Here is a 16,280-nt window from a genome sequence, read left to right on the forward strand (position 1 = left end):
CTCCATTCATTTAACAATTATATGTTAAACACCTTAACATTTACACATTATTTTATCAAAGACCTCACTCACAAATGTACCCACCCATTCATTTATTCATTGAACAAATATATATTAGGGCATCTTACCATGTGCTAGGCACAGTGCCAAGCCCTAGAAATAAAAATAAATAGATAAAAGAAAAAATGCAGTTTCTATCTCAGGTAACTTCCAGACTAGTGGGAAGGCAAGTGGGACAACAGTGGTTCCAGCTGTTATCCACAAGGACTATGCTAGAGGTATAATGGGATGCAGTGTGACAGAGTGTAGCAGAACAAATAACAACCTCAAATAACAGCCTTGGTGGCAGTTAGGACTTGGAAGAGGAAGCCTGCAAATAAGGGGTAATGCTTGGGGCAGACATCTGAAGGAGAAATAGAAATTTCTCCAGGCAAAGTTTGTGGGGAAGAACAATGTGCTACAGAAAGAGCAGTGTGTTCAAGGGCATGTAACCAAGTCTGAGAATTGTGTGTTTGCAGAATGGCACATGATCAACATGGCTGGAAACTAGGATACGGTGACAGGAGGTCATATATATGTATATGGTAAACAAGACCCAGATTATTGGCAGTCTTGAATATCCTGCAGAACATTTGGATGGTGTCTTCCAGTTCATGGGCAGTCATTGAATGATGTTATGCACAGGAGTAAAAATGATGGGGGTATGGGTTTAGAAAGCATACCAAGACAATATTATGGATGAAAAGGCAGGAATTATGAGTGGAAGTCCTGCAATAGGAGGTATAAGACAAAGCGGTCCTGATTTTAGTTTGGGGCAGTATAAATGGATGTTGAATGGACATAACTTGGTGACCACTTGGGGAGAGAGAAACTGAGGATGACCTCTTTGTTTCCAGCTCAGAAGATGTACAGACTGGTGTGGTTACCAAGATAAGGACTGCAGGAGCAGTATTTTGTTAAGAAAGAGAGAGAAGGAAGATGGATTTTGGTCTAGAAATCATTCCTCGTGCTTAGATCATACCTGGGGCATCCTTCTCTGTCTCACTAAATTTTCATTACCTGTTCCTGGAATGTTTCTGGAAATCTTGAGAATACATATTAGCTGCTAGTTGTTTGTATGTCTGTTTTATTTAGATGCTACCCTACTCATGACAGAATCTAAGTGCGATCTAAAGCAAAGCAAAGTTGTCAACAGAGTAGTTATGATTTACTTCCATTCTTAGTTTCTTTAAGCATGAATTCTGGATTGTAAGCCATGAGAAGCCACACATGTTTTTCCAACATAACAATTGTCAAATTTCCACGACAGATGCCAGATTACAATAGAAAAAGTTCATTTGGATATGTGCTCTTTCTCAGGGAGACAGAGGAGCCGCTGGACCAGTGGGAGAGCAAGGTATTAAGGGATGCGCTGGTGCCAGAGGTCCTAAGGTAAGGGTCACCTGAGACATTGTGAAGTCTTCCCAACATTAATTCCATTTCGTTGCACTAACTACTACTGTCATTTCTATTTTCAGGGAATCAGGGGACTAAATGGACAGGAGGTATGGCACCAAACATATCATTTATCCCCCCATCTGCTTTCTAGAGATATTTTTATTTTTGAGATTATTGGCCAGTAGATCACTTAAATGAAGTTTTTGTTGACCTATTTTTTATTGTCAAGAATTTTGTTTTGTTTATTCCTGTCTTTTATTGTAGGCAATGCATAGTATTTGTTGACACATTCTATTACTCAGTAATCTTTGCTATTACCCAGGGCCAGCCTAACAAAGAGGCTGTCTGTGGAACATAAAGTTAGACTTTTCTTTGATGTCTGACTTCTTTCCACGTAAATGTAATGCACTCTATCCTGATCACATCTGTCGTTTAGGGAGAAGGTGGAGAAAACGGAGTTGATGGATTAAATGGAATACAGGTAAAGCCTCCTCTTTGTGCCATAAAGACCTTTCTGAGCTGTTTCTCATGAAGAAAATGGGAACTTGAGTGTATTTTTCTGTTTCTTAGGGTGACAATGGTCTTCCTGGAAGAAAAGGAGAAAAGGGTGATGAAGGATCCCAGGTAGGGATTTAATAAATAGACAACATGAAAATTGTACTGGGAATTAAAGGTGATTAACAGAGTAGAAGAGCTATGCTAGGTGGATCAGCCAGCTGGTGCCACAAAATTGCTTTGTGACAAACAGTCATGAAACCTCAATCACGTGCAACAATAAATTTATTTCCTATGTGTCTGGGAGATTCAGCTGATCTAGGCTGAGCATGGCTAACCTTGGCTCATGTGTCTGTAGGCTGGCTGGGGGTTTTGTTCCCCATGTCTCTTATTCTTCTCCTGGGACCAGACAGCTCCCTGGCCATGTTGGCTATGACCTTAGCATGGCCATGGCAAGAGCACATGAGAGAAAGTAAAAACGCACAAGGTCTCTTCAAGACCTCCTGAGGCCTTGGCTTGGAATTCTCCCAGCGACATTTCTATTTCTTTCTGTTGGCCAAATCAAGTCACAGCCAAACTCAGGGGTAGAGAATCTTGGCCCACCACAGTTGGTAGGCACTACAGAGTTACATGGCAAAGAGCATAGATACAGAGAGGAGTGAAGAATTGGGGTCCATAAGAAAAAGCATGTTTTATAGCAATGGTATTGTTATTACTGTAATTTTCGTTTCAGTCATTATACTGAATTTTTTATGTTAAAAAAAGAAAGAAAGAAAAGCAGCTACCATATTAAGAACAGCCACAGGGTGTTGACAAGAGTCTGTGGTGCAGGGTAGCACAATGAAGGTATATGGCACATAGTCCCATCTAGAACCAGTACCAGCATCAGCCATATTGCCATCACCTACTTTATCTGACTTTGGAATGTGAAAAGGTGAGTCGAGAAGCCCACTTTCTAGCTGATGCAACCACCTTGGGGAAATGGATAATCTCCCTGATTCTCAGCTTCCTCATTAAAAGAAAGACAATAAACAATATCTGGTTTATAAAGCAGTTGTAAAAACTAGACGAGATGATAACTGTGTCTGGAACACAGAGTTCACCACTGTGGCAAATAATTGAGGTCACTCTTAAATTATTCACATGATGCCAGAAACTATTTTTTGGTTGTTGCTCTTTCCAGTTTAAAAGTAACTTTAGAGAAAAATATTTAATTATTCAATTCAGAGAGAAGATAAGCTCTCTGTTTGTTTTTATTGATGCTATTAAAAGTTCTTGTCTTTTCCTTCTTCTGATTTTTATTAACTTTAGGGAAGCCCAGGAAAGAAAGGGATTCCTGGTGACCATGGAGCAAAGGGGCTACGAGGAGACCCTGTAAGTGCTGGGGCTACGCGGCCTGTGAACTAACGTCAGGGTTTGGTTCCCATCAGCACGTCTGATAGGGAAAGACATCCCAATCTTAAGGTACTACAATAGCAAGCCTGAGTGTAAACATCACAAGCACAACTGTAGAATTTGAAAAGCAGATCCCTTCTGCTGGCTCTTCATCATAATGCGGGATGAGATGGACCATGAGAAGCCCTTGCGTATCGTTTGAGTAGGCATCACCTACACCAAAAAAGGCATGATGCACACCAACACAGGGAATACACCAAGCCCAAGGGAACATTAGTACTGTAGAGCTACTGTCACCATGCCCACACCTGAGGCAATCTCTAAAACCTTAATGAATTAGGACTTAGGTTTGTTTTTAAATGTTTATTACACTTTTTTTTATTGAGATGTAATTGACATATAACCTTGTGTAAGTTTAAAATATACAAGGTGTTGATTTCATACACATATATTGCTATATGATTACCACCAGAGCATGAGCTAACTCCTCTATCGTGGCACATAATTATCATTTCTGTGATGAGAACATTTAAGATTTAGTCTCTTAGCAACTTTGAAGAATATAATACAGTATTGTTGCCTAAATATAATCACTATGCTGTGCATTAGAGCTCCAGAACTTATTTTTGAACTGTAGCATATATCAGAAAAGTACACAGATTATGAATATACAGCTTGATGAATGTAAATACACCTGTGCACTCACCCACAAGTAAAGAAATAGAACATTAGACAACAACAGAGCATCCTCGGAAATGCCCCTCATGTCCACTCCAATCACTACCAGCCCTCCCTAAGTTAATCACTATCCTAGGGCCATAAATTAGTTTTACTTGTTCTTGAACTTTAAGTAAGTGAATTACTTATAACACACTCTTTTGTTTCTGGCTTCTTTTGCTCAAGTTTATGTTTCTAAGATTCATTTTGTATTGTGGATAATAATAGCTCATTCAATCTCTTTGCTGTATAGTATCCCATTGTGTAAACATACCGTGATTTATTTACCCATTCTGCCGTTGATAGATATTTGGGTTGTTCCCAGGTTTTGCTGTTATAAATAGTGCTGTTGTGAACATTCTTGTATGTGTCATTGGGTGCGCTTTCACACACATTTCTATTGGGTCTATACTTTAGGAGTAGAATGTCTGGATGGTAACTTGTACATTACTATTCAGCTTAAGTCTTTACAGCCAAATATTTTTCAGAAAAGTTTGTACTAATTTACATTCTCACCAGAAATATACCAGAGCAGTCTACTATATACCCATCAGAATGGCTAAAATTTATAAAAACTGATAATACCAAGTGTTGCTGAAGATTTGGTGCAACTGGAAATCTCATAGGACTTTGTCTTTAATAACCCCTCCTCTATGGATTGATAAGAGAAAGAATTTGGTATAATATGTATTGAAAAATGTAAATGTTAGGTATGCACTGAAGATAACTCTAAAAAGCAGAGGAATTTGCACTTGAAGAAAACATTATTTACTGAGTGACATCTGACAATAGTCTGGCAACCTAAGAGTTTTCAAATAGTTTCAAACTAATTAAAAACCAAAAACTATCCACAAATAAGGGTAATTAAGAAATAATAGTTCAATTATCACTGTTGCTTTCTGGAAAGGGGGAGATATATATTAGACACTTCTTTCACAGAAATTTCTAGAGAGAGGCTATTATGTTATCTGATACTTAACAATAAATTCTTAAACTCAAAAAAAAAAGAAATAATAGTTCAAATACAAAGACATTTCAGTCATCTATATGATGGCTAAAAATCCAGTTGGGGTATTGCTATAAAATTAACATTTACCTTGATCAAAATTTCCCCTAATTGTCTGCTAACTTGTCTGTATGGTTATGTAACACCTTTGAAGAATCTGAATAATATAAAAGAATTTTTATTGAAAAAGAAATGTTCTGTGACTTCTGGATGGCTGAAAATTCAGCCCACTAGAGCTTGTCTATGATGTGCCGTTTGTTAGTATGATAACTTTAAATGGTTTTTCAATGCATAATAATCCTTCCCAGCCACTTGGGAAGATGCAGCTCAAATTGAAGACAACTCTACTTTTTTACATGGGCTTCTTTTTGTGTGTGTTACTATTTCAGGAAAAATTTGGTAGAGCAAGATTGATAGAACAAATAGAACACAAATATGATCTTATTATTCATAGGAATGCATGCAAATGGCACAAATTTCTGAAAATCTTTGCTTTTTCAGAGAGAACTTCCAATTGCATGAAAGCTATTTTGCCTCTTGGGAATTTCCCATTTTGATGTAAATATTTTTTTTTAAAATCTCATGTAATTTGAGGGGAAACGGAACTAGATCATTTGTCTGACCTACACAGTTCATCATTCTAAAATATATCATTATTAGAAGCCCATGTTTAATCATAAATTTGTGTTTGATGATGGTCATTTGTCTGGTTGCATAGAAATGGAAAGACTAGACCAGATCGTATTCAGACTGACAAACAATTGGTCCCCATGCAAATTGGGATGTTCTATTCTGTAGAATGTGCTGGGATATGATTTTTTTTTATGTCATCTCATCAACCAAATAATTGAAAGTTGGACCACAATAAGAAGTTTATACATCCAGCAGAATAAAATTTTGGATTTTACATCATCTTTCTTTTCCTTACACACCTTTCTCGCCAAAATATAATTCCGTAATATTGTAATTTAGGTATACCCTGCTTGAAGAACTTAACAGACAAATATTTAAACATAAGAGTGAAACAGAAAATGTAGAAACTAATCTTTGGCTTCAATATATGGGAGAAATGATTTTTCATGTAAGTTTTAATAATATCAGTTATAAAGTAAGCCCATCTTTTTTCACTCAGCCTAGAAGCTCTGTAAGTTTAGAAACTACTTGATTGAAAAGCTTACTAAGTATCTGGAACAATGACATGTTCCTCTTGGTGATCACAAATTACATATTGATTGATGAAGGCAATCTGGGCTGCTGTCAGCCAAACAGCCCAGCAGCTGGCACGCAGCAGGACTGGCTAATTATTGTCCCCTCTCAATTTATTGGAGCATTGACTCAATTGACTGGCTCCATTGATTGTCCCAGCATCATGACGACACTGCTCTGTTTGTGGTCCTAACTATCCAAGATAGAAAGCTTTCAGTTCAGCTTGCTAAGAACAATATCCCACAATGTGTGTCTGTTTTCAATGAGCTCCTGCTGGAACGTTTGTATGAATGTTGGGAAAAACTCAAGATTCCAGGATTTACTGAAATCCAGAAAAGTAGGGGGAAGCATATGTAGGAAGAAGGCAACCAGGCATCCAAGAGGAAAAAGAGGGAATGGGTGGCAGACACAGTCCTCAGCACTGCTCAGTCTCCTTATGTTCTTGTGCTAGAACCCATTACAAACATTTGCCTTTTCCCAAGGGTAGGGAGAGTGTAAAAACTACCCACCATCAAGTATGAACTTGCCTGAGCCCCAAGAAAGAAGAGCAAAAGTTAAGAGAAAGGATGGCCGTAGCAAGAAGCAGTACTTCCAGAGCCGGGATAAGAGTTGTCATAAATACAAGTCATGTCACACTTGCTCCCCTCGGTATGCCTTCTATGGTGAGGTCTAGATTACCCACACACACACATGCATGCACACGGACACACACACACAAATGCACACGCACACAGACATATACCTTGGATTCTCAGTCCCTTCTGATAATACAAAACACAAGAGGAAAAGAAAACACTTATAAGCCATTTATACAGTCTTAACTTAGTTCTGCTTTCAATTGGGTTGGACTTCTCTTGTCAACTTTTTTGGGAGTGACTAAATGTGTTGTACACAAGTCACATTTTTAAGGAGAAATGTTCTTTAAAATGAAAAACTATTTTTCTTTTTATTTTCTATTTTTAGGGAGTTCCTGGATTTGACAATACCATTGAGGGACCCAAGGGCTTGAAAGGAGAACCTGGAAGACAAGTAATTATATGGGCATTTGAATGTAAACTTGTAATGATATGACGACTGTGAGGCTCAAGTTCTCAGTGATAGACTATGAAATGCATATAAAGAATTTGGAATCAGAGTGGGTATACTTCATACAGAAAAACTATTTTTAGGTGCAAAAAGACCTTTTACTCCTCCTTTTCTGCTACTCTGGCTTCAAGAAACATTCTCTTCTGAATTTGGGGTGACTTGCTTCACTAAGCCCTACCCTTGAGGTAGTCATCTATGAATGCAAACATCTAAACTCTAACTTAAAATGTAGGGTTCACTGATAGAACTAGCAAAAGAGCCTTCCTAGGATCCAGAGAACACATACCCTTAAAAGGCGTTATATTATTGTTTATAATACATGAAAAAAAATAAACAAGATCTGGTAGGTCTATACAACCCACACTCTCAAGGCAAGTCTGGGATTCATCTCATGAAATTTCACAAGTTACAATTTGATGATCTTGTTTTCAGAATTTTGAAAGATTATTATCTGAAGAATGTGTGTCTTTGGGTCTTCTTGATGAGGACGTTCCTTTGGGGACTCCACCTGGGGGACAGGTCTGATATGGTAGAAAGAACCTTGCTTGGGGGACAGGCCTAGGTCCTGTCTCATGCTCTGTCCCTTATTGTTTCTGTGGCCTTGGGCTACTCTCTGTAAACCTCGATTTTCTCATCTGCAAAACATGACAAATAGCCTACTTTTGAAGGTTGTGGTGGGAATTCAATGACTGGGACTGCCACATCATAAACCTTCAGGAAATGGTAAATGTAAGTCTCATTATAGACTCATTATTATTTCCTCCTTTTCTATCCTGGGAAGATGTATGAGTATTGTGAGGTTTTATTCACATTAGGGTGTTAATCTACCCGGGCTAGCCAAACAGAGCAAGAAGTCTGAAGGTAGAAATCTTAACCAGCACTAGCTACACTGGATACATGGCATGCTTCTGTTATCCACTCTGTGGCACTACAGTGGGGATAGTTTGATTTAAATACTCTAACTTCAACCCCAAACACAAGACAGACAGTGGTAATGACTATGTCATTAGCATTTTGTCCCATAGTTCCTCGTCATCCATGTAGAGATGTGATTTATGACCAGTAAATGCCACATTCCAAAGTACCCTCTAGTTGGTGGAACTCCCTGGAGCGAATGAGCTGATATTGAAGAAGAAATGTGTTGATGTTGTGTAATTACCGTCACATCTGTTTTTTCATTTGACAGGGTAGAAGAGGCTGGCCAGGCCCCCCTGGAACACCAGGCTCCAGAAGACACACAGTAAGAGCTCTTCTAGACAAGGAGACCCACTGCTCCAGAAGCCTGTATTGTGATGAAAATGGCTGATTGTGGACATGAGTGGGATAGCTCTACTGGGGCTCAGTACCTGGGAGAAAGTAACCTAGGATGTCTCGGAGAATAGAGTTGGCAAAAGACTGGGGAAAGCCCCTGAAATGGAGCTCAGGCTGGAAGGCACGAGCTGCAGGGGAAATTCCTAACCAGGAGAAAGGGCTGGGCAAAGAGAACAAAAATGCAGCCAACTCGGGGAAGACCGGGCAGTGTCTGGCCTACTCACTAAGCTAGCTGAGGTTGCCAGTGATGTTATAAGACCCAAACTCCATTCCTCTGCCAAATTTTATGACTCTATACTTAGGAAAGTGAGTCCTGGTGTGAGTCCTCTCTCTGCTCTGACTTCCATTTTTCTCACCTTTCAAAGGAGAGGAGTGTGCTCCAAGAAACAAAAATATTTTCTCGATGGGGTATAAGAGCTGGTTCTATGAACTTCTTAGAAAATGTGGTGCATGATAAATGCAATATATTAAACTAGTTTTTATTTGTGCTCAATTAAAACACATTGTATGTATTTTACTGAGATATAATTGACATACAATATTGTGTTAATTCTAGGTGTTCAATATAATGATTGGGTATGTGTATGTGTTATAAAATGATCACCACAATAAATCTAATTAACGCCCATCACCACATATAGTTACATTTTTTTCTTGTGATTACAACTTTTAAGATTTACTCTTTTAACAACTTTCAAATATACAATACAATATTATTAACTATAGTCACCATGCTGCATATTACATCCCATGACTTATTTATTTTATACCTGGAAATTTGAACCTTTTGAACCCCTTCACCCATTTCACCTACCCTCTACCCCCCACCTCCCCCCCACCTCTGGCAACCACCAATCTGTTCTCTGTATCTATGAGTTCATTTTTTTTTTCAATATTCAACATATAAGTGAGATCATATGGTATTTGCCTTTCTCTGACTTATCTCACTTAGCATAACACCCTCAAGGTCCATCCATGTTGTTGCAGATGGCAAGATGTATCTTTTTATGGCTGAAAAATATTAAATTGTATATATACCACATTATTTTATCCATTCATTCATCAGTGGACACTTAGGTTGCTTCCACATCTTGGCTGTTGCTGCAATAAACATGGCAGTGCATTTATCTGTTTGAGTTAGTGTTTTTGTTTCCTCTGGATAAGTACCCAAAAGTAAAATTTTTAGATCATATGGTAGTTTCATGTCAAGGCATAAAAATATATATCTGAGAGTAAAGTTAGGTCACTTGCTTATGGAACCTTTTGGAGTCTTTTTTATTTGTTTTGTTAATTTTTCAATAAGTAATATTTAAAAAATAATTCTGTTCTTGACTTCTTGGAAGAACACAAATATTATAAAAGAAAATCTTTATCAAACAAAAAGATAACTTTTTATAAGATATATTTAAATGACAGCATTGAGTTTTACATTAGACCTGTCTCTTCTCATTGTGCAACATTTTCTTTCCATTCTTTATTTATCTAACCTTCTCCAACTTCCTATATTCCCCACCCCCAAAATATATAATGTTTTTAAATTGTGCACAAATAAAAACTAGTTTAATGTATTGCATTTATTATGCATTGTATTTTATGAGCAGTTCATAGAACCAGCTGTTATACTCCATCTAGAAAATACTTTTGTATCTTGAAACACACTCCTTCTTTGCAAAGCAGAGAAAATAGAAATAAAAACAGAAATTATGTTTAAAATGTGCAGAGTTTAATTGCTGGGAAAGTGCTTTGCTACTGCTGTTTTTAATGCGTCTAAAGATAAAGAAGTACATTTGCTATTCATTTCACCTTCTAAAAGGTGAAATGGTATAGCCAGCTTACCATACCATGGGAAAATATTTTGAACTTAAAAATATCATCCAAGAAACCCTGGCATGGGAGAGGTACTTTTATTATTTTATAGAGGCTATGGTCTCTCTAGAGGCTAATGTAGAATCACCATGTATTATTTAAACCACACAACTCCTGAGATATATGGCCCCATCTTGGGTTATAGATTCAGTGGTGTCATTCAGGAGTAAAAGTAGGACTTTCAGCTAAAGATGGCAAAGTCAAGGTGTTTTCTATACTGTTCCCTGTTTGTGCAACTCGCCAAAACCAAGAGAAATATAAAATAGTTTACCAAAGAATGACCACAATGTCATGCCACACATGACAAATATTGGCCAACTGCTTTAAAATCTGGATTCTAATGAGGCAGGCTTTGGAGAGCTGACACATGCCACCTCAGTCCTTAAGCTGGGGGTCAGATTTTAAAAAAGTAACTGCCATAGGCCTAAAACACTGGTGAACATCCAGGGGTGCTAGATTTTCAGAATATCAGGGACTATACCAATAGAAACACAGTTTAGCCGAGGAAGCAGGACTCATGAGAAACTGAAGAATATTCCATTTTTAATATCTACAACTTAGCGAACTAGGCCACAGAGGCTGCAAAGACAGAAGAAATGGTGAGTATTACAACACAGAGAAACTGTGACTTGAGAGGCTTTGGGTGCATTCTCTCAGGCTCTTAAATGCCAACATTTGAAGGGAGAGGCAGCCATACGGTAAAAGAAATAGTTCATGATGAAACAATGTTTAAGACAACATATCCATATCGAAGCTACTAACCCAAGTCCAGCTATGCCCCGTTTCAACTATTCAGTAAATAGGTGGCCCTATCAAAGGTGAATAATAATAAAAAATGTTTAATCTTCATTATTAATCAGATGATTACTAATGTTGCATAGAAATTGCAAGGACAGAAGGGGAAAACTACATGAGCACAGGGTAGTTAGACCCTCATTAGAAGAGAAACTACTTAAGGAAAAGGTAAAATAGCTCTGGCAAATAGTTCTCCAAAGTCTTAAAAAAAAAATTAAGACCACTTGATTGCTCTAAAAGGAGTCTAAAAAACTGACAAGACAATAGAAAGTGAAGAAAGCAAGCTCATAGGGCTTGAGGAGCAATGGGAAAGGGGAAGAAAATGTAGCATGTAAGATATATTAGAAGCAACAAAAAAAAATGGGATAAATATCACTGAGAAATATAGTCAGGCATATGGTAATCACGAAGCCACAAAAGCAGTAATAGAGATAGAATATTGACAGTGCAGAGAGCCAACTCATGGTACAATTTGCATAACAGAGTCCTCAGTGCTCGCTATCTACCTACATCTTAGAGTTTTTCAGTCAGTGGTATAGATTTTTCTTCTTTCTAAAAGGTTAATGAGTTTAGTGTTATTGCAAAATGATGCATGCTGATTTTTAAATATTCAAATGCAGAAAATAAGGCAGAATAAAAAATTTAAGTCATCTGACACCCTCCATCTAAAAATAACTGTCGTTAACATTTGGTAATCATTATTCCTGGCACCTTTTTTATGCATGTTTACAGCTGCAGTTGTCAATAGTGGTGCTTTTGATTAAAAAAAGATCATGCTATTCTCAAATTAAAATACTGCGTGTAATTTTACTTGAATTTAATAGAAGAAAAAAATAAAACTGAAAAATTATAAATGTCAGGTGGTAGCATTCCTTGACAAAAATAGGCATACACTCCTCAAAGAAGAAAGAATGATTATGAAAAAATTGGGAGGTTAAGATATGTTTGGAATACATGTTTTAGCTTAAAATGGTGTTTAGACCCTGACTCTCTACAGTGAAAGATGAGGATATAGTATAATCGACACTTTCCCCACACCTTTTCCAGCTTTCCTGTTTTCATATGATTTTTAAATTGTTAAATAGATAACATTTATATTTTGTTCTGTAATCACAATTTCTATGGCTCAGCCTTATTTCTACACTTCAAAGGATTTAAACTAATATTATAAAATTTGAAAGAAAGGATCATGGGGCTATATTGTCTGAATTTTTGAAGGCTTGATCATGTTGATTACTTATATGCTTACAGGTCAGCTTGGGTGGGTATGAAAATCTCTTCCTTCCTCCAGGAAGATTTTCCTGATTTGACCCATTGGAAATTAGTGCTTTCTAACTGAGCACAGGTCTTTCTTCTTCAAAACCCGTATTTCTGTCCTTCACCTTTCCTGTGGCATTTGCCATACTCTGCCTTGTAAATGTTTGTAATATGTATCTCCTCCCCTCCAAACCACAAGAGTGAGGGTTCCCTGACATCAACGACTCTGTGTGCGCATACGTGTGTGTGTCATCTTTATGCCACTATGGTTCTCATCTAATGTGCTTTGTGGGTAGTAGATCATGGTAGATATTTTTCTGAATGAAACTGAAGTGAACTGATTCAGAACAGAACAACCCTTGTGCTAAATGAGTAGAAAGAGTTTCTTTTCCTGTCTCCGATAGAGAAGATTTGGACTTGCATCTCAAGATGATGGCGTTGAAGTTTTAAATAGTCCTCCAGCCATTTCCTCAGATGCACAGTCTGTTTCCTAGATAATAATAACTTTTGACTGAAATGTAATTAGCAGAATTTAAAGTCTGAAGTACTGGCCTCTCATAGAATTTTGACCTGAATATCTCAAATAAATGTCCATCAAGAAAATGTAGTCTGATATTTGTTGAATTTGCAAATCCTGGATGTCAATATTGCTATTACATTACTGAGAGATCCTAAGTTAGACAATAAAATGTCTTTGCCTCTTGATTTCCAGATCTATAAAATATTTATCTGGAATATACCCAGACCCTAATCTTACATATGCAAGTAGTAGGAAAAATCCACTTAATTGTTGGTGCCATTGTTTTGACTGGATATTTTATTAACATGCTGAATGGAATAACTTTTGAATGCTTGGGACAATTCTTTCATTTTTTTTGACAGATATTTGGCTTTGGCGGGAGGGGTGAGATAAAATTAGTTTGGCTACCTTGAGCTTCTGAAATTAATCTCTAATAAAGCTCATGAAATCAATTTTCCCAGTTATTCCTCTGGCTTCCTGCCTGTTGGTCACGCTACTCCTGATTTCTGGCTTACATGGTAGTACTGTAGAAAAATGAAAAGAAATGATATTCAAATCAGCCAATTGTGGAGCTTGTGTGAACCGCTCTAGTACCAGTTTAGTGGAGGATAAATTACTGACCACAACCTGTTCTCGTAAGTATCTATAGATTTCAATTGTCTGTGATTTTAATTACCTATTGCCTTAGGATAGAAGTTTAGAGTTGGCAACATTTTGCTTTCATGGTGCAGCGGGTAATTAAATGTTTTAAACAACACGTGGGAACTTTTTTTTTTAATGTCAGTGCCTTAAGGTGACCAATAATAATTTAATTATAAAAAGCATTTTTTTCCCCAGAGTTAATCATATATACCTTTTCCTCCTATTTTAGGCAGTTCATGGCCGAAGGGGACATACAGGCCCAGAGGTACAATGATTTTTTTTCTTAACTCCAAATAATAAATATTCTGTGTCCAATCAAAGAAGTGGAATAAAGACTCTGAAAAGTCTTTCCCAGGCCTGAAGTTCTTTCCTTTTTGGTGATATTGGTAGTGGAATGAAATGTTAGAAAACTTTTAGGCTACGATTTCAAGAACGCAAATCTTAAAATGAAAATTTGGGCACTTTAATCAAAACCATAAAAAATAACAATGAGACATTACTTGACCCAATTATTGTTAAATGGAACTTTGGATTTTACATACAAACTCTAGTAACTAAGTGGGTGACTTTTCTTTTAGATTTTTGCTGTAAACTTTATTTACAATTTACATAAACACCTTTTAAACCAAGGTAGTACAATAAAAACCCTAATATAAATGGGATATTCTGAATATTTTGTTCAAAAATGGACTATAGCAAATATCACATCTCCTTTGTATGTCTTGGTGATACATTATACATGCTCATGAACCTACAATATTTATGAAAGAGTAGTTGTCAAAACTGAAGAAACACACATCCTCAGACTGAAAATACAATGAGAATAAAGAATAAATCCACTCTCAATCACATCATAGTGAAATTCCAGAATGTTGAGGAAAACATCCTAAGCACTACCAGAGGAAAAAAACAGTTTTACCCATGAGAGGAATAACAAATTAGATTGCAGCATACTTCTGTTTAATACTAATACATGCCAGAAAACAACAAATTAATATTATGCGGGTACAGAAGGAAAATAGCTGTTACCCTAGAATTTTGTAAGTAGCAAAACTATGAGTGAGTAAAATAGACATTTTCAAATAGACAAAGACTAAGAGTTTACCATCCACAGACATTACCCCATACACACACACTTCAAGGTTAGAATTCGACAAAAAGAAAAAAAGCAAATCCAGAAAAAGGGCAAGAAATAAATGAAATGAGATTGGGGAGAGAAAGTGTTGAGACATTTCCTCTCTGATTTCTAGGAAAAGGCATCAGTAAGGAACATTTAATCATATCCAACTGTGTAACAGCTGAGACAAATTTGAGTTATCTTAGTAGTTGCATAAATTAAACTTTCTTAATTCTTTCTTACTCTTCTTGGAATTCTTATCTGTAGCAGAGTTCAAGAGCAATGTGAAGAGATTGCTCAGCTATTGATCCCTAGTATTCAGTCTATTTGAATACAAATATAATGTAAGATGCTTAGAGATTTTTGAAGAAAATGTGAAGTAAAAGTGAGATTTTTCAAGCCAAATGCCCAAGTTGGATATACTATATTACAAGTGTTATAAGAGACAAAGGGAGTGAGTATGTGTGAGTGTGTGTGTGTGTGTGTGTGTGTGTGAGTGTGTATGTGCATGTGCACATATACAGATAGATAGATAGATAGATAGATAGATAGATAGATAGATAGATAGATAGGTAGGTAAAGACTGAAAGAAAATATACAAACATATTAGTTATGGTTGCTTTTGCTAGATGAGATTATAGAACATTTTTATTTCCTTCTTTGTATTTTCCTTTATTTTTTATGTTTTTTGCAAAGATCCTGCACTGCCATTGTGATTGAAAAAATGTTTATAATCTTGCACATGAAGGATACAAAATTCTCAGGAAACAGTGTTAACAGGTTGATTCTCTGTCACCACAGGGGATAGCAGGCATCCCAGGCCCGGATGGACTTGAAGGCTCACTGGGACTTAAGGGTCCTCAGGTACATGTTAAGACTAATCATGATGTGAGAATTAAAGAATCTGAAGCCTAGAGTCCCTCTACCCCTCTCCTGGTAGAATTACTGTTGTTTAAAGTGTTTTCAGGGTAACAAAGTAAGGAAGCAGCACAATCTTGACCAGCATTTGTTTGCCTTTATGTCAGTTTTGTCCTAGTCAGGAAGTGAAAAGACAATGAACACACTGGGCAGTGGTCGCTGTGGGATGGATTCAGGCTAGCTAGGGGATTCTCCCGGGACCTTGAGCGGAGGAAAATGGTGAGCCTCAAAACTGGGAATTTTGGTCAAGTTAGCGTAGTGAACACTCAGTCTTACATGATGTAGAAAAATTGGCTGCACTCTAGGAAACGATTATTCCAAATTCAGCTGAAGTCATCAGCGGGGCGATCTGCAGTGTGACCTTTAGCCTGTGCTTTCTATCTTACTTCTCCTGGGAGCTACCTCCAGCGCTTTTTCCTTTACAAGGAACAAGCCATGGGTGACTCTCACACTGATCACATGAGGGGAAAGGAAGCATGTGCCAGAAAGGGCAAAATGTAGCCTAAAATAAT

At 37.1% G+C, this 16,280-nt stretch overlaps 1 protein-coding gene across 1 annotated transcript in view; it reads left to right on the forward strand.

Annotated features, from left to right (window-relative positions):
* COL6A6 (collagen type VI alpha 6 chain) overlaps positions 1-16,280 on the forward strand; it is a 101,675-nt gene that overhangs the window by 35,727 nt on the left and 49,668 nt on the right. Inside the window, 9 exon segments of the mRNA XM_019628915.1 lie at positions 1,360-1,431; positions 1,518-1,544; positions 1,874-1,918; positions 2,008-2,061; positions 3,244-3,306; positions 7,220-7,285; positions 8,529-8,582; positions 13,963-13,998; positions 15,652-15,714. Coding sequence (XP_019484460.1) covers positions 1,360-1,431; positions 1,518-1,544; positions 1,874-1,918; positions 2,008-2,061; positions 3,244-3,306; positions 7,220-7,285; positions 8,529-8,582; positions 13,963-13,998; positions 15,652-15,714 — 480 coding nt within the window.

This window comes from Hipposideros armiger, unplaced genomic scaffold (assembly GCF_001890085.2).
Source record: "Hipposideros armiger isolate ML-2016 unplaced genomic scaffold, ASM189008v1 scaffold_818, whole genome shotgun sequence".
In the NCBI taxonomy this organism is placed as follows: domain Eukaryota; kingdom Metazoa; phylum Chordata; class Mammalia; order Chiroptera; family Hipposideridae; genus Hipposideros; species Hipposideros armiger.